The sequence below is a fragment of the Panthera onca genome, chromosome Y, assembly GCF_046562875.1.
Source record: "Panthera onca isolate mPanOnc1 chromosome Y, mPanOnc1 haplotype 2, whole genome shotgun sequence".
Taxonomy (NCBI): Eukaryota; Metazoa; Chordata; class Mammalia; order Carnivora; family Felidae; genus Panthera; species Panthera onca.
In genome coordinates this window covers 18,716,704-18,736,751 of record NC_138358.1, presented here as the reverse complement: position 1 = coordinate 18,736,751, position 20,048 = coordinate 18,716,704, and the positions used below count along the sequence as shown (strand labels likewise).

The 20,048-nt window shown below is 32.6% G+C and overlaps 1 protein-coding gene across 1 annotated transcript in view; it reads right to left on the bottom strand.

Annotated features, from left to right (window-relative positions):
* LOC145715077 (cullin-4B-like) overlaps positions 1–15,401 on the bottom strand; it is a 137,911-nt gene extending 122,510 nt beyond the window's left edge. The window contains 9 exon segments of the mRNA XM_081794660.1: positions 1,412–1,479; positions 2,238–2,339; positions 3,537–3,628; positions 3,729–3,891; positions 4,534–4,607; positions 7,230–7,299; positions 7,559–7,662; positions 11,407–11,522; positions 15,184–15,401. Coding sequence (XP_081650786.1) covers positions 1,412–1,479; positions 2,238–2,339; positions 3,537–3,628; positions 3,729–3,891; positions 4,534–4,607; positions 7,230–7,299; positions 7,559–7,662; positions 11,407–11,522; positions 15,184–15,391 — 997 coding nt within the window. The 5' untranslated portion in view covers positions 15,392–15,401.
* Between the last annotated feature and the right edge of the window lie 4,647 nt (positions 15,402–20,048).

Below are 20,048 nucleotides of genomic sequence, written 5' to 3'. Positions count from 1 at the left end.
TAAGATGATAGAAAAATTTTAAATTATGAGTTCTTCTGACTCTATTTCATTTTAATTTCAAATATCTGAAATACCTTTCTGATGATATGAATTTCCTTCTAATAGAAAAATTCACAGTACTGGTGCTCTCCCCACTCTATATTTCTGTTGTCAAATAAATAGTTAGGGGTGCCTGGTTGGGTCAGTCAGCTGAACATCCAACTCTGGGTTTCACTGGCTCAGGTCATGATCCCAGGTTCATGAGACTGAGCCTGTGTCAGGTTCAACAACAAGTGTAGAGCCTTCTTAGGATTCTCTCTCTCTCCCTTTGGCCCTCTCATCAGGGTCACTCTCTCTTCAAGTGAAATGAAATGAGATTAAATGATATGGAATGAAATGAGATGGAAAGAGATGAAATAAGATAAATTAAAATATAGTTAAATTTTATGTATTTAATTTATTTACAAGGCACTTCAAGTGATAAGGAAAAATAATAACCAAATGTATACTGTGGACAGGAATAAAACTTAAAATTATAGAATACTCTGGATTAACATACGAAAAAGTCCTTTCCCAAGAATAAAATTACCTTAATTAATATGACATTCTCCCTTCTTCAACCATAAAATCAAGGCTCCATCTGTCTAAAAAGTTACTACAATATTCTCCTACATGCTCTTTGTGCTCAAGAAGATTTTAATCATATCTAGAATATAATCCAATTTTTCAAAAGGCCAATGTGATCAACTACACTTACTCTCTCCAGTTTAAACTAACATTCACTATTCCCTAAAGCCTTGTTAAGTATACTTCAGCAACACCAGGATTCCCTGTTTATGATCATGCCTAAATCTTTTCCTCGTGGGAGGTCACTAGACACAGACTCTCCTTTCAATAATGTACTTCTTTTCAACGTTAGGTTTTAGTTTACATGCACTCATTTAATAAGGTTTTCTAAAAAATTATGTCCTGTATTGAATCCATTTATTTTGCACCAAGAAGCAAAAGCTCATCACAAATTTGTTGAACAAATGTTGCCTTTACGTGAAGAAAAGGGAAAATACCAGAAGCAAAACATGTGCTCAACAGCCCTAACCTACAATCTAAAATTTTAAAACACCAGAAAAAAAGGTAACAATACAGACTATTTTTAAAACATCAGCCAAAAATAAAGCTTGAGCACATTACTATCTCAAGGTATATGTGTAACTCTCATTTAGTATTCTTATAAAAAAACCCTGAATATACTACATGACACAAACTGCTTTGGCAAATGAGAGAATGAGAAAAAAATTGTATCTGGTTTTATCAATCATTTTAAAGGAAGACTTACACACAGAATGCATTAATAATTAAAATCATTTAAAAATGTAAAAAAATAAAATTATTTTCTTTAATAATGCCTTCTCAAAACATACATATTCTCATTTACCTTTCTGAAGAACTGCTGATAAGTGTTCACCTAGAAGCTGCTTTTCTAGCATAGTGACCAGTTGTTTCCTGTTTAAAAAAACGAGTTTAGAATCACTGCAAGATTCTCCTAATGGAGAGTTAAAACGGTTTTCCAAAACCCTGCTGCATATATTATTGTCATCTGTCCTGATTTCTGTTTTACATTGTTATGCATGTATGAGTGCCATAAGATTTGTAGTCTGGTCTTCAGGAGACTGAATTTCATTGCATGAACTTCTGATTTCAGAGTTATAATTATCATTACATAACTACAGAAAATTATGTGATAATAATAAACATCTAGTTTACATAAAAATTACTATTTTACCTCTAATTAAACAAGACCAACAACAAATTTTCTAAAGTTTCCCACTCATCCAAAAAACTAAAAAATAAACTTACGAAGAAATTTTTATTTGTCAGGCTTTCCCATCTTTTTGATACAAATGAAGAAAGGAGAAAGGCAGGAACTAAGCAAAAAAGGTGAAGAACTATATTATTTAATCCTATCATACGACAACTTAAAAGTTTTTTAACATTTATTTTTGAGATACAGTGAGAGAGAGAAAGCATGCACACGATCAGGGTAGGGGCAGAGAAAGAGGGAGACACAGAATCCAAAGCAGGCTCCATGCTCTGAGCTATCAGCACAGACATGAACTGAGGCAAGGTGAAGTCAGATGCTTCACTGACTAAGCCGCCCAGGTGTCCCTGATAATTTCTGATCTAAGTAAAGCAAAATCAAAGTGTATATAAATATGGTATATAGAAATTACATATACAAATACAAAATATGTAATTCTTACTGTGTGTTAAGGCATAGGTAGGTTCTAACTCTGTCTACTTCTCCTTCTAGGAGCTTCTTGATGTGGTAAAGACACCCAGGAATCTGAAAATAAAATTTTTACCTTCCTATTTTAAGAATCATGGGACTTAAAGAACGAAAGTTACAAAGTTTTTGTAGCAAGCAAACAAAAACATTCCTCTTTTAAATCAATTTAGTGTCATAACCTTGAAAGGCACAGCTATATGGTCATTTTGTTTCTATCAAGTCAGAATGTCAAGAATTATTAAACTGGTTACAGCTTGTAACTGGAATCCATGGTTTGAAAATTTAATATAACCAAACAAAAATATAAAATACATGAAGCAAAGGGCTGTTATAAATGAAGAGAAACACTGAAAATTCAACAAAAGCTGATGACTTGACTACATACAGATCTATGATGCACAGTACATACAGAATGTACATGATATATAAAAGGACATATATTATATCCAAAATAATGGATAGAGTACTCAGACAGAAACCAGCAAGTTAACATAATACTTTAACAACACTAAACACGAAAAAGTATTTATAGAACACTCCACTCAACAACAGAATACACTTCTGCTCAAAGTGCACACAGAATATTCTGCAAGACAGACCTCATCAATTCACAAAACAAGCAAATAAATTTTAAATGAATGAAATTATAAAAACTGTGCTCATTCATCAAAATGGAGTGAAACATGGGAAAATAAGAAAATTTGAGAAAGTCACAAATATGTGGAAATTAGACAACACATTTCTCAATAATCAAGGTGTCAATGAAGAAATCAAAGAGAAACTACAAAGTACCTTAAAATAGGTGAAAACGGGGCTAGAACATACCTAAACTTAATATGGCAGCTAACACATTATTTAGAAGAAAATTTATGGTTATAAATAATTACATCAGAAAAACAAAGACCTCAAAACAAAATAAACTTTAAAAAAAAACCTACTTCCTATCTAAAGACACTGGAAAAAGACAAAGTAAAACGAAAGCAAATGAAGAAACAATATTTAGCATAGAATTTAATGAGAGAGAAATGAAAAAAAAAAAAAAACAATAGAAAAAAAATTAACCATACCAAGAGTTGCTTCTTTGAAAAGATCAACAAAGTAGACAAATCTTTAGCATAACTGACCAAAAAAGAAAAAAAAGAATAAAAAATTGTCAGGAAGAAAGGTTTGTCAAAATTTATAGGAATTATAAAGAAACATGGTTCTTTACATTTTAATAATCTTTTCTATGGATATTGAAAGAATTTATAATTATCATCTTGATCTCAAATACCTCTTTTTTTTTTGCACTAGCTTCCTTCCCTCTGCTGCATAGAACTTGCTTGTTTCTTCTAAGAATTTACTCTCAAAAGATTCTTGGTAAATCTAATAATGGAATATATAAAAGAAACTTAGTTAAAAGTTATCTTTAAGATATGACATTAGAAATCAGTTTCAATTTAATGAAAGTTAAGGAATTACTTACCCGCAAATCAGAAAGCATAGTTACAAGCCTTTGAATAAGACATCGATCAACCGTTTCGCCATTTCTTTCTTTCACAATCAACACAAGAATTCCATCTATGGTCCTGCTACGAACATTCTGATCACAAATTATATATGATTTAAATAATTCAAGGCCCATATCCCTAAAACAAACAAAAAATCTGCCTAAATTTTGGCTTATATTTTCCCCATCAGTTACACTTCTGTGTATATAATGCATTTCCCAGTCGAAACAAAATATAACTTGATGTTAAATTCACTGTATCTACAGTTGGATAAATATTTCTATTTTGTTTTTTGATGGTCTGAAATCACTAAATAAGATTTCAGTGTAAATAAGGCACAGTGGATGACATGTATAATTCAGTAATTTCTTAAAAATTAAGCAAAATTTAGGACGCTAAAGCTTCTAAACTGGCCCTAGATTTTTAGCCTTCATAATAAGCACAATGGTATGAATAATATCGACATTAATATCAACTTAGTGACCTTCTAGTGTTTTATAACGAAGTATTTCAAATGGGATTCAGTGTCCTAGATTAGATTCTAGAACTAGTATGTTTCCTAATTAAGACATGTTTTTAAATTGAGGTAAATTATAAAGTAACACTTAAAACTGTGTTACCATGTACTCAAATATCATTTTAAAAAAGTCAAAGTTTTAGGATACAAAGAAATACACATTTTGAAAATGATTTTTCTCTTATTGTGTTGTCTCTCAGAAGATAAAGGAGGTGATTATAAATCACATGTAACAGTGTTTTAAGTAATTATTTGTATCTTACCAAATTGAAGACAACATCAAAATTTGAAACGCATAAGTTCTATCTAGGAACAGAAAAATGTTCCTAATCATGCTCTGTTAGAAATAAAAAAATAAAGGTAAAACACTACGTCTCAAAGATTTTTTGGTTAAATTATCATCCCATCAAATAAAAACTTAACTCTTAAGAAAAGCACATAATTTATAACATTCTTATCAATCAAACATGGGCAATAATGTATTTATTTCTCTGGTAAAGATAACCTTTCAAATTTTTCACTCTTTTCTACGCTGCTAGTTCTTAAATAATAAAGATTAATAGAAATATATAAAGAAAATTTATTAATGGGTTATTTTATGTAAAAACTGCCGATATATGAATATTAGTGGTAAGTATAGTCTGCTCAACACATCTTTGAAAAACACCTACATATACATTTTCAGCAGACTGAAAATATAAGACAGAGCTGTACCATAAAAGAAGAGGAAATATGGAAAATTAACAGCAATACTTACGAAGACCAAGGCCGGGTACAAATATAACATTTCACCGCTTTTATTTAAAAACACACACAGCAGGAAGAGAATTCTTTATAATGAATATACTGGTTATGTACAAACTTCTTTATTATGAATATACTGGCTATGTACAAATTAACTGCGATGTGAGCATATATAAGAAGAGCAGTTCTCACACATTATTGTCTCAAGTCCCCTTCATATTTTTAAAAAGTACTGATGAAAGCAAAGAATTATCACCAGTGTAAGTATCTGCTAATACTTACCGTACTAAAAAATTAAACTGACAAAACTTTAGGTATTAAATTCAAGTTATACTAATATATTAATGAAAATGTAATTAATTTGTAAAGAAATAAGGTTTTAATCATTTAAATTTTAAAATAAATTACCAAAGGGCATGAACTTTCACTTGTAATATGAATAAATTTTGGAGATCCAATGTAAGCATGGTGATGAAGTTAATCACCATATGTGCTGGAAAGATACTTGGCAGTTGCTAATAGAACAGATACTTAACTGTTATCACCACAAAAAGTTAATGGTAATGATGAAAAGTGGTAATTGAGGTATTAGCTAATTCTACCGTAGTAATCATTTTGCAGTATACAGACGTTACCAAATCATCACACTGTACATCTTAAACTTGCACAATGTGATGACTCTATTATACCAAAAAACTTGGTAAAGAATTCATAATCTACAAAAGGAAATAGAGCATTAATGCTTTAAACACACCTTTTAAGTGCTATATTACAAACATGCTTTTAAGTGCTATAATACAAAGAGATGGGAGAAAGCAAATGAGAAGCAAAAGAAAACTAGGGTGGAATAAAAGCCAGAGTGGAATAGCCTAGAAAGCATGAAAGAAATGATAACCTTTGAACTACATCTTAAAAGAGTAAGAATTTTCCAGGAAATATTTTTCAGAATGATTTTTACATATTGCATGGAATAATCAACATGCATGGCATATTATTTCACACACACTTAATTTTGTGGCAAGTTCACCATCATTATAAATGGTGTAATCAACTGTGTAGGATTTAAAATATGCTTGTACAATTAACATCAGCAACAACTGTAGCCATAAATACACTGTTTTTAGAAAATGTCTACTTTTTTTTGCTTCTAACTTAAAACATTTATGGCACCTCTTTTGCTGATTCCTCTTTTAACACTACAGAGGACATCTGGAAATGTTGTGGGAAGGGGTTATTATGCTGTTGAGAGAATTTTGCCATGTTAACACTTTTGGGGAGGTTAAAAGAAATTGGTATTTGTATGGATTACAGCCCTCATTTTTAACCAAGACCCACAATTACTTTTTTAAACAAAGAAAACTAGAAAGATGGGATGTGGGAGCCATCAATGACTTAGGACACATCTTATTGTCCGAATGAGTGAGAATAACAACTCCAAATACAAAGAACTAAATCAGCCAATATGCTTGGCAATTCATTAAAACCAATTAGATAAATACTTTCATGTCATGATTCATGTGGGGACCTCCTTTTATATTTTAAAAATATAAACTCTTCAGTATCACCATTTTATTGAACTGTTTAGTCTATTCTAGTTTTTATTCTTTACATATGAAACTGAGAGAAATGTTTTCCATTAGTGAAGATTTAAACTCACTGCAGTTTTGTTTTTATACCTTAAATAAACTTTTAAATCTAATAATAGTATCAACATATCATATTACCTTATGCTTTATTCTGCCAAATAGAAAAGCAAACACAATTTACATATTTTCATTTTCAAAATATAGACATATTTTGTGTTGAAGCATTTACAGGTTTATCTATCTTATTTAGTATAGCTTTGTTATAGCTCTACTACACATTCCTCCATATATTCAAAACTCAGATGATAAATTACTAATTTCACACACTATTTAGTAAGACTAAATCTGACATACATTTTGTGCCTCTTGTTTAAGCTCCTATTAATGTTAAACTCAATTACATCTAAAGTATAATTATCTGTTTGGAAAAAAACACCTAATTGTAAGCGAATAAATAAATTAAAATTAAAACGTTAAAGAACTGAAAATTTTGGTCTACCATAAAAGTACTTCCAGAAGCTTTTAAATAAAGTATGGGCTAACTACAGTTTGAAGTTTTTCATTTACAGAACCATTTAACACATTCCATGATAATTCTCTGAACTAAAAATATAATTTCTATACTCTACTATTTGTCTGCTATGATTTTGCCAGCATTTATCCATTTTCTTTAGAAAAGGGCCATTATCCACAGAATCCATGAGGTAATGTTAAGAAAAACTTTATATTCTAACATTAACACACATTCTGCAAACGGAAGATATGACTTCTAAAAGACAGTATTTAAAACTGCTTAATGATAACCTCAGGTCCAAGGATGTCTGTCTTAAACAGAACACAAAGAGAACAAAAATAACATTAATCCCATATACCAAGTAAATTATTCCACTTGATAGATACTGACATGGAAAATTTGACAAAAGACAGGAAACAACTCAAAGAGGAAAAAAAAGGATACTCTCTGAATTGATGAATTTGTGCTTTGAGGTGGTGTTCACAAAGCTGCTTCAACTGTTTATACAAGTTTGCAGATAAATTGTAGGAGCAAAGGTTTTCAACACTCTGAAAAAATGAAATTTTTGTGCTTAAGTTGAAAAAATGCAAAATAAAGTTACTTTGTCTACAACTGTTGATTATATACGGACCACTGATTGTGAACTTATTTTATATGAATTAATAAGTGAATAGGAATGTCATGAATATATTCATGACTATTAAATGATGAAAAGCTATTTCAAAATTTGCAGTATCTGAACCCTAAGAAAATGAATTTAAAGTCTTCCATCTCAATCAGTATGTACAAACCCATTCTTTATGAGTAATTCTAAGCACCAAGACATTCATAGTAATCAGCTTTCTTTAATTTAAAAATAATTCTCTGAAATTAGCTGTTCAAACCATACGTTAAACCACGTCTTAATTTTCAGAATTTTTAAAAGATTACAATCTTTCTTTAAAATTTTAAAATTAGAAAATACATTTTAAAAATGTGTACAATACAATGAAACACAATCTTATTAAGTGTGACTTTCAATTCCTATAACAAACAATAAAACAAACCATTTGTTTATATTAAAATACACCCTACTGACCACTGCAGTGAAGTCACCAATAGTGCAAAGCTCTCACTCCTCATAAAACAAAGAATTCATCTGGCAAGAATGTTCAGAATCAACATTATAAGAGTTCTAGAGTCTAACCAAAACTTTATGACCAAAGGCACATTTAATAAAGAAAAAGTATGCTACATTTCAGTAATAGAGCCTTTTGGAGGCTTAATTGTCAGAGCTACATAAGCATGCCTAGGTTCTTTTTAAACTAAGAAAAAACATGTACAGGACCAGGCTAAATTACATTTAACTAAAATAACTTGAACAATGGAACATCATAAAAGCCATATAAGAAAACCTCACAGCCAGTACCATCCTCAGTGGGGAAAAACATAGCTTTCCCCCTGAGATCAGGAACATGACAGGGATGTCCACTCTCACCACTGTTGTTTAACATTGTGCTGAAAGTGCTAGCATCAGCAATCAGACAACAAAATGAAATGAAAGGCATAAAAATTGTCAAAGAGTCAGTCAAACTCACTTTTCACAGATGGCATAATACTCTAACATGGAAAACCTGAAAGTCTCCACCAAAAAGTTGCTTGAACTGATACATTAATCCAGCAAAGTCACAGGACACAAAATCAATGTACAGAAATCAGTTGCATTTCTATACACCAATCGTGAAGCAAAAGAAAGAGAAATCAAGAAATCAATCCCATTTACAATTGCACCAAGAATCATAAAATAGCCAGGAATAAACCTAACCAAAGACGTAGTCTACTCAAAGATAGTCTATACAAAGATGTAGTCTACAAAGATGTGTATGCTGAAAACTATAGAAGACTTGTGAAGGAAAGTGAAGAAGACACAAAGAAATGGAAAAACATTTCACGCTTATGGACTGGAAGAATAAATATTGTCAAAATGTCAATACTACCCTAATCAATCTACATGTTTAATGTAACCTCATCCAAAATTGCACTGGCATTCTTCTCAAAGCTAGCACAGCCAATCCCAACATGTGTATGGAACCACAAAAGACCCCAAACAGCCAGAGTAATGTTGAAAAAGAAAACCAAAGCAGGAGGCATCACAATCCTAGACTTCAGCATTTACTACATCAAGACAGTATGGTACTGGCACAAAAACACACACACAGACCACTGGAATAGAACAGAGAACCTAGAATTGGACCCAGAAATGTATAGCCAACTAATTTCTGACAAAACAGGAAAGGGTATCCCCTGGAAAAAAGACAGTCTCTTTAGCAAATGGCGGTGGAAGAACTGGCCAGCAACATGCAGAAGAATGAAACTGGACCACTTTCTTACACCATACATTAAAAAAAACAACAACAACAACTCAGAATGGATGAAAAACCCAACTGTGAGACAGGAAACCATCAAAATCCTAGAGGAGAAAACAGGCAACAACCTCGTTGACCTCAGATGCTCAACAGGTCTCCAAAGCCAAGGGAGGAACAACAAGCCAAGAGGAGCAACACTCTCCAGTTGCATCCACGTTGCTACAAAAGGCCATATTCCATTCTTTCTCATTGCCATGTAGTATTGCATTGTGTATATAAACCAAAATTTCTTTATCCAGTCATCAATTGATGGACATTTAGGCTCTTTCCATAATTTGGCTATTGTTGAAAGTCCTGCTATAAACATTGGGGTACAAGTGCCCCTATGTCTCAGCACTCCTGTATCTCTTGGCAAGGGAATTAAAAGCAAAACTGAACTATCAAGACCTCATGAAGATAAAAAGTTTCTGCACTGCAAAGGAAACAACAAAACTAAAAGGCAACCAACAGAAAGGGAAAAGATATTTGCAAACGACATACTGGATAAAGCGTTAGTAACCAAAACCTATAAAGAACTTAGCAAACTCAACATGTGAAAAACAAGTAATCTGGAGAATTGAGTAGAATGAATGAATAGACGCTTTTCCAAAGAAGACATCCAGGTGGCCAACAGACACATGAAAAGATGCTCAACATCGCTCATCATCAGCTAGATACAAATCAAAACCACAGTGAGATACCACCTCATACCAGTCACAGAGGCTAAAATCAGCAACTCAGGAAACTACAGATGCTGGCGAGGATGTGGAGAAACAAGAACCCTCTTGCACTGTTGGTGGGAATGCAAACTGGTGCAGCTGCTCTGGAAAACAACGTGGTGGTTTCTCAAAGAATTAAAAATACTACTACACTATGACCCACCAATAGCACGATTAGGAGTTTATTCAAAGGATACAGGAGTGCTGATTCACAGGGGCACATGTACCCCAATGTTTGTAGCACCAATTTCAACAATAGCCAAACTATGGAAAGGGCCTAAACGTCCATCAACTGATAAATGGATAATATAATATAATACAAATTATATATAAAAGGTTATATTATATAGTAATATAATAATATGTAATATAATAATAAAATTAGTATTATTAATATACTAATAACATATATAATATACATAACACATGCACGTGCGCGCGCGTGTGCGCACGCGCGCGCACACACACACACACACACACACACACACGTATATTTGTTGGCAATGAGAAAGAATGAAATCCTTCCATTTGCAGCAATGTGGATGGGGCTGGAGGGTACTATGCAAAGTGCAGCAAGTCAAACTGGAGGGTATTATGCCAAGTGAAGCAAGTCAATAAGAGAAAGAGACATATATATATGTTTTCACTCATGTGTGGATCTTGAGAAACTAAACAGAAGACCATGGGGTAAGGGTAGGGGAAAAAATAGTTACACACTCTCTTAAATACAGAGAACAAACCTAGGGTTTATTGGGGCACTAGGGGAGAGGGGAAAATGGGTTATTGGGCACTGAGGAGGGCACTTTTTGGGATGAGCACTGGGTGCTGTACGTAAGCAATGAATCACAGGAACCTACCCCCAAAACCAAGAGCACACTGCATCCACTGTGGGTTAGCCAACTTAATCATAAATTATATTTAAAATTTAAAAATTAATAAAATAAAATAAAATACCCTGAACAATAAGAATATATGCATAAAAGTACAAAATTATACACAACATAATTGTAACTAAGTAAATCAATCAAACATAAATACACAAAGTGTACTGCATGATTGTAATCTTGGTAGATCCCATGATTACGATGCATGATGATAAAAATTATCCAAGGAATTATAATTCAATTATTACTATAAACCCTGATTCCATTATGATTAGTGAATACCTGTATCCAAAAGTAACACACACCTGATAGAGTTCCTCCAAGCTGTACTTAACAGAGATACTATTCTGGATAGCCTGTACAGCTTCTTTTAACTTTTGCCATGTTTCTTCAGTGTAGTTTTCCAGTGGCAGGGGTTTATCTAATAAATAAATGAAAGTTTATAGCATTAACTGTTTGGGAGACAATGTCAAAATACTAGAACATGTAACATATCCTCACACATTTATAATATAATGAATTTATTTTAAACAAAGCTTGTTGAGGCCATTCAGTGGGTTAAGAATAGTCACTTCAGCAAATGGTACTACGACAAGATACCCACATATGAAAGAACGAAGTCAGTGTCATAATCAAAACACAATTCAAAATGGATCAAAGACATAAATGTAAATACGAAAGCAAAATCTATAAAACTTTTAGTAAGAAACAAAGGGATAAATCTTCGTGACCTTGGACCTTGCAGTAAATTCACACATGACACCAAAACATAAGTGACAGAAGATAATGTATTGGGGTTCATTAAGTTAAAATGTGAAATTTTTGTGGATCAAAGGTAAGGAATAAAGAAAGCAAAACACAACCATCAGGATACAATAAAATATTTCCTAATAACTGGTAAACATGAAGCATCCAGAATAAAAAAAAAAAAAACTGTTGCAATTCATCCACAAAAAAGAATATCAACCAATTAATAACTAGGCAGCAGATTTGAACAGATACTTTCAAGAACATATACAAACGGCCAAGTAACCCATGAAAGGCTGCCCAACATAGTAATAGATTAATACAAGTCAAAATCATGACATACGACTTTATACTTAATAGGAAGGATATAACAAGTTTTTTAGAGGATGTGGAAAAACTAGAACGCTTATACTTCTCTGGTAGGAACATAAAATTGTATGGAGAATGTGGAAAATTTAGCAGTTCTTCCATTAACCATAAAATTACCATATGACCCCACAATTCCCTTCCTAGTGTATATCCAAAAGAATTAAAAACAGGTATTCATACAAAATAGTGTATATAAATGTTCATGGCACTATGTACATCCATATGATAGGATTTTATTTAAGCCATAAAAATGAAGCATTCACACATACTACAACCTGAATGAACTTCAAAAACACTATGCTAACTGAACTCAGCCAGGCACAAAAAAGATTATAGAATGAAACATCCAGAAGAGGCAAATCTATAAAGACAGAAATCAGAGAGCTGACTGCCTCGTAGAGAGAGGACAGAAATGAAAGGAAAAGGAATGGGGCAGAGAGATCATAATGCTTGTGAACATAGGTTTTCATTTTCTACCTATTAAAATATTTCACAATTAAACTGAGGCAGTAGTTACATAATACCGTCAAGTGCTAAGTGTACAACTGTATACTTTAAAAGTTAACGTCCAATTTATTCTTTGTGAATTTCTCCTCAGTAAAAATATCAGCACAAAATTTGTAAAAGAAAGTCTCAACAAAAAACAAGAAACTTTTATGTTTAAATTACTAAACAAAAATAATCTTGCAAATAAATGATAAGGTTATACTTAAGAAGCTGGCAAAGATAAAGTGAATCTAAAATAAGAAGAAAAATAATACAAAATTAAGCACAAATTAACTGAGGTAGAAAACAATCAAAACCAAGATGTGGGCCCTTCGGAAGGGAAACTATATAGGCCAATATATAATATATATAAAATTACATTATATATAATATATATTATATATTAGTTATTAATATCCATTAATAATTATATATAACTAAATTTACACTATGTTTAATATAATATAATTAATATAATTAATATGATTATATTAGTCATTATATATAATATATATTAACATATATATTAGGGTTTATATATAAAATACACAAAGTTATGTTATATATAATATATATTATATAATTATAATTACATATATATATATATGTGTATATATATATAATATTAAGTTTATTTTTCTTTGTACCACATTCACTCTCTCTCTCTCAAAAAAATTTACTATTATCCAAGATGGTAACCATTCCTTCTATGCAGAATTTAATACAAACTTTACCCTGAAATAAATGAGTTATTTTAAAAATCTGAAAAGCATTATTAATTATGTCACGGAAAAAGGAATATGAGTGTTGCTTCAAATCTAGTTTATATAAAAAAGTTAGCAAAAACACCTGAAAGTCAGATATCGGATGATGATGATCTACAGAACTATTTCAATATTCCATCCCACTAAAACAGAATATTTTCTAAGTTTATTTGTAGTATTTTAATACATGAGACAGAACCGCAAATGTTGTATATCCTTTACGTAGGAGTATTAAATTTGTAGAGGCAACTGGGTGGGTCACTTGGTTACGCTTCCAACTCTTGATTTTGGCCCAGGTCATGATTTCATGCTTCATGAATTCGAGTCCTGTGTCAGGTTCTGTGCTGATAGTGGGAAGTCTGCTTGGGATTCTCCCTCTCCCTCTCTTTCTGCCCCTTCCCTGCTTGTGCTCTCTGTCTTAAAACAAATAAACTTAAAAAACAGTCAAAATTATTTAAATAACTTTAAGAGATACTTGATATAGCTCTGCCCTGAGTATGAGAACCCAGATCAAATTAGTAATATTGACTAAAACAATGAAAAACATATGCACAGACCAAAGCATTTCAGTTCCTTAAATTCACCCTAATGCTGAAATATACCAAAAAAGATTGGAAAAAGTAAATTTTTCAATCTATGCAACAATGCATGAGTATAACATGAATTCAAATAATTCATGCTATTTGAAATCTTACTTGGCCACTAAAGTAAGATTGCTTTTTGAAACTTCAACAATCTAAAGTCAAACTTCTGCATAATAAATCTAGCATGCACTAGGTTCTGGATAAGGCGAAAAGGTAAAAAGCAAAACACCAAGGGGCAAAATGTTACAAACATTTACTTTTGAAAAGTTCTAGAAAATTTGAGGTCTTATTCATAAATTTTGGATTGTTTGATATTTACTTACAAAACTATTTTTTGAGCAGAAAATAACTGAATTCAAAAGTTTTTAAATAATATTAATTAAAATTTTAAAAAGTTAATTTTTTTCTTGACAACTAAAGATGGCAACGGGGTTGGAATATGCCCTTTAAAACCTGTAAACTAAAAAATGAGAATCTTGACAAGATACCAAAAACATTGGTTTATAAAATGCCAAAATACCATGTAAGGATTCTGTTTTATGAATTCGATATGAAAATATTATATGAAAAATTACGCTAATTCTATAAAAATTGTATGAAAAACCAATGATTATCATGAGTTTTAATTTTTATATTAATATCTCTTCAAAATTTAAAATCTACTCCTAATAAAGGATCTTATTATGGTTTCACTGTTTATGTCCAAATGCACAATTTTTTACCACCTGTTCTGTAACTTATTAAAAATTTAAATTGTTGCCTTTGGACTCCCCATGTAAGAACTTTTCTCAGTAATATTACAGATCCACTCACTAAAAAGATGGAAGAGAATGTATTCTACAACGGTGTGGCAACCTAGAGTATTTCAAACAGTAAGGGAGGGCATAAATGTACTTTAGAGAGAAACAAAGTACTGAAGAGTGGAGTAATTTTCCAAAGGTCTCGAGTCACTCCATGGTTAAACTGGGGCCAGGATTCAGGTCTTCAGAGTGTAAAATCAATGTTCCTAATCTTGTAAAAATTAACTACCTCGAAAAATATTAACTGTATCTCTCTGAATTTAAAGTAAAAAAGCAGCAACAGGGTATGAAAAGCTAAAACTGAAATCTTAAAAAAATTATCATTAAGTTACCTTTAAAGTTTTTGATTACCAACTTCTTGACAGAGCCAGTGCCAAGCATGTTACTGGCAAAACTAGACAGAGTTGTTGGGGCTTTAGTGAAGTCATTGTTGTGATGGTCTGCAGCCACAGAGAAAACTATCAACTTTCCGTTTTTAAGTTGTTCTTGTTTCTGAGAGGCAGCAGCAGCTGCAGATGATGATGAGTCTTCCTGAGGCATTTTCACATTAAGTCCTATGAAATCCAAGAAAATTCAAGTTTATAATTTTATCTAGTAGAAGACTTAAGAAGTTTTGGTGACAGGAAAAAGAAGCAAAAGGAGACAAACACGAAGAGCATTTAGTAATATTCCTGACCCTTGTTCCTATATTTTACTCATTTTTTTTCTTAACACTACATGGAAGCAGATGCAGGGAGACCATCAGCAGGTAGTCATAATCTCTTGAGAAATAGTCAAAACACTAATGACCAGATGAGGAGATGAAATATTGTGAAAATGAAGAGAATGAAAAAATGAATAATCGTCAAAAGAAAAAGAGGAAAGTAACCAAGCACAAAGGGAAAAAGTGAGACTGCTGAAGTAAGAAGTGAGTTTCAGTACAGCATAGTGGCAAATGACAAAATGGTTGTAAAAGTGTTTTGGAATATGCAAGGGCAAACATGGGAAGGAAACACAAGAGATTAGAAAACAAGAGAAAACTGGGAAACAGAGGGGAAAAAATGAAAAAGAGGGAGACAGAAAGAGAACACAATGTAAATACAAACTGCAAAAGAAAAAAAAAAAACGTACAAGGCACCTATATCAGAATATTTCACAACCTCCTGCAACACAGAGCTTACCTGAGGGGGGAAAAGAAACACAAACACAAACACAAACCACAGAAACAGCTAAGAGACAGAAATCAATGAGACAAGAAGTGAAGTACAGAAAGCCAGAAAAGCCAGAATATAATACATTTGTTTACTCTGTACCACTTTACATCACGGTTAGCTATACAGACGTTTGTAATATACAGCAAATAAGAGACAAAGCTCTGCACTCTCATGGAACATTCACTATAAAGGTCCAGAAAATCTAGCAAGTAGGATACCCAAGGTGCTAAATGATAAAATAAATAAAAACACACACATGGGTGGAAAGAGTTAAGTTTAATGAAGGATTAAAGGTAAGAACAAAGTCAAAAAGAGGTATGTAAGAAAATGAAGGGGAAAGCCTGTAAAAGAAAATAAAAAGCAAGGCAAATTACGCTACATAATGAGTTAGGCACAAATAAACAGGGACTTTAAAAAATCATGGATATTTTGGATATCCCTCCGAAATCACGGAAAAACATGAGAGAAGTTTAGGGAGACAGAGAGAGACGCAATGGTAGAAATAGGCAACATACATTCACACAGAATTCCGGTTACAAAATCGACGCTAGAAGCCTCCTGACTGCTAGAACTAAAACAGCAACACGGCACCCTTACGATCAAGGCATAAGAAACCAGTAATAATTTACACATTTTCTGGTTGTTTGGTGCAAAGTACTTGCCTCTCTGAAACCGGAGAAAGTACTCAGAAACGACGCTTGACGTCCCCCACAGCCTCGCCGTCTCGCGATGCGACACCTCAAGATGTCTCCACCGGAAATGACGGAGTCCAAAATTCTGATTATGACGTTCGCTTGCATAGCACAACTACCCTCTGCGCTGCCAGGCAAAAGAGAAAAGGAGCTAGAGCCATGTCCGGAGAAAGATATTGTAGAGAAATACAAGATCAATTAACCCTGCGTGGAAAAAAAACATTTTTCTTAGCAGATTGCAGTAGATCGCTTAGCCCTCAAATGTATGCAGTTATTTAAGTAATCTGAATGTGGAGCATAAATGTATCAATCTTGTATATCCTTTCCTTGGGAGGCCAACTCGTCAAGCCGTTCCATCCACGGCCTTTAAAGCAATGTATAAAAGCTGTCAGAAGCTGTCAATGACGATGTAGGGAAAAATAACCGTTAACCAGCTTTATTAAAGCTATAAAGTTCCTACGGAAGGAATTATTTTTTTCTGATTAGTTTTTTGTTTGTTTGTTTGTTTGTTTGTTTTTTTATGCTGTAAGTCCTGGTACTTTTATTTAAATTAACCTCTATGTAGAATGCATAAAGTGAACATTATTAATTTTGGTGTAGATGCATAGATGAAAATGAATTTCTCTTCTTAATTCTATTTTGCTGTAAGGCTTAGCTCATATTCTGAGTTATTCCATTCCCCCTTGCACATCTGTGAATGGCTTTTGGTAACTGGTACTTTCACCTTTTATATTGCTACATTGTGTTGCTAAATCCTCTAAATTAATGAAAGTTAATACATTTAAACAAACCTTAACTAGACATATGCCCACTACCGACATTTACTTATCAAACATATTTCAATTACTATGAGGTACACCAGACTAATATTATACATTATATTAACTAACTGGAATCTAAATAAATTTGTAAAAAAAATATTTTTGACTACCTTTTTTCACCTAACTCATTTGTGTGTGTGTGTGTGTGTGTGTGTGTGTGTGTGTGTGTGTGTGTGTTTTACTAACCTTAACAATTCTATCAATTATTTAAATGCCTTCAGGCCCACTCTCCTTTGTAGCTACAGAGGACTTAGTATAATAAACAATAACACAGTGCCAAGTACTACATTAAGTGCTTCCTTGAAGTTAGTTCGTTTAATGTTGTTGCCAATCCTATGAGGTGTAGAAACACTAATTATTTCAGTTCTTCACTAGAACTTGAGAGAAGTGCAAGAAAGATAAATAGGTTACTTTTGTTTATAGTCTGATGGAAGAAAATTTACCTGTTCTTACAATACTGTAGAAAAACTTTGATTTTTTTACATGTAGTGATGAAAAATTATGACAGCAAAGGCAGTACGAAATATGAGATTCATAAGCACTTTTGTGTCTTCTATTACCATGTACATACTCATTCCATAGAATACTACTTACTACAATCAACATTTGCTAAATGAAGTGAATCATTAAGCCTTAAGAAAGACGGATTGAAATACTGATCCCGATGATTCACAAAGAGTAAAAAAGGGGCAGATTGTAAAACAACTGATTTTGCTTTAAATCTACTAGAAATGTTTGGCTACTATCTTAAACCATTAGTATTAATGTCCCTTAACAATGACCTATTGATCTTCTTTATGTTTAGATGATAGAGGTAGATATTAGAGAGTTCCGTAAATGAGTGTTCTCCAGAAGGATGAATTTGCAAGATTTAAATAAAGGTTACAGTGAGTCAACAGTATTCTCCAGTCAGGGATAGACATGTTTCTATCCTTGGACAATTATTTTCATATTTTCAACAATTTACCTTAACTTACTTTCAGTAAAGCAATGTATTGCTCTAAATAGTGAGCTTCATTTCTTCTCTGACCAGGTCAAAGGGAGAATAAAATGCCACTTAAACTGTCTCTTTCCTCAGAATCCAAACAAAAGAAAGACACCACCATTTCCTCTTCTTTGTATAATTAATAAATGGTAAAACTCTCGCTTCCTCTTAACAAAATCTAAAATATGTATATTTTCCGCTTCCAATTTTAACAGATGTTGGTAAGCTGCAACATGATTTTGAGCAAGAAACAACTATACTACCTTGTACTAATTATATAGTTAGGTAGAAACTTGATTTTTCTTTCTATGTATCGTATATATGCCCATACTCTCCAGAAATCCTACAACCAAGTTTTTAATCCTTTGGGAATCTTATCAGGTTCTTTTATCTGTTATATACTGCCACAATTACATAACCTCTTTGGCTTGCTGATATTATCAGAATATCTTACCTCCATGCTCTGTCAGATTTACTATAATCGAATTATCTGCCACCTAAGTAATAGGATATTTTGATCCAACCTTTTTTAGTAGACCAACACAAACACCCATTCATTAATCTTTCCACCGCACTCTAGTCTTACACTCTTTGGCCACAAAAGAATCTGACAAAACAGTACTAATACTGGTTCTCAGTTTGACTTATCCAAGGTGGGAAAAGACATAGTTTGGACTATCAGCCACTTACCTCGTGTAAAAGATTCCAGAATAAGTGAACTTCACAGTCTTTATAAATGTTCCCTTGTGAATGGTCATTGGGTATCTGTATCAAGGGTAACTTCTGTATATATATATATTTATAATTTTTTTTTTTTTTTACTTTTTATCAGTTTGTAGAATTATTTTGAATGGGTACGTAGGCTTTGTTTGGAATGATGAAATAACTCTGTGAATGCATAGTGGTTACTGTTGTTCAACATTTTAAATGTACTTAATGCTACAGAATTGTACATTTAAAAGTGGTTAGGACTGACATCAATATCATGGCTGAATAAGTCATCTTTTGGTTTTGTTCTCTTCCCTCATTCACAAAAAAACTGGCATCTATCCATACACAAAAGTGCTTCTGTAAGAGACATTGGATCCCCCACCATATATCAAGGGACCCAGGAGGGTCTTGATTAACCAAGTGTCAGGCAATATGCAGACAGACCTCAGACCTGGCTGTAGTCTGTGTCCTGTGAACTGCTTTAGCTGAAGTTCAGGACCCTGAAAAACACTGTCTTAGATAAGTGATCACTGGAAAGAAACATTTATGGAAGGCCAGAGAAAAAGTTCTACCACATACTTAAACAAATGAAACACAAGTTTGGATATATTAGAGAGGGTAAGAGGAACAGATTATATCTCTTCTCCCCCAACGAACTCAGTGTAAGACCAAGAAAAGAATGAAACCATGGGAGTATATACTCAGTTTCCCCAACTTTGTGGGATACTGCCAAAGAGCCTCATTTCTCTTTCATCTGATCCAGCGTACTGATTCACGAGCTGTTTGGTGAGCTGT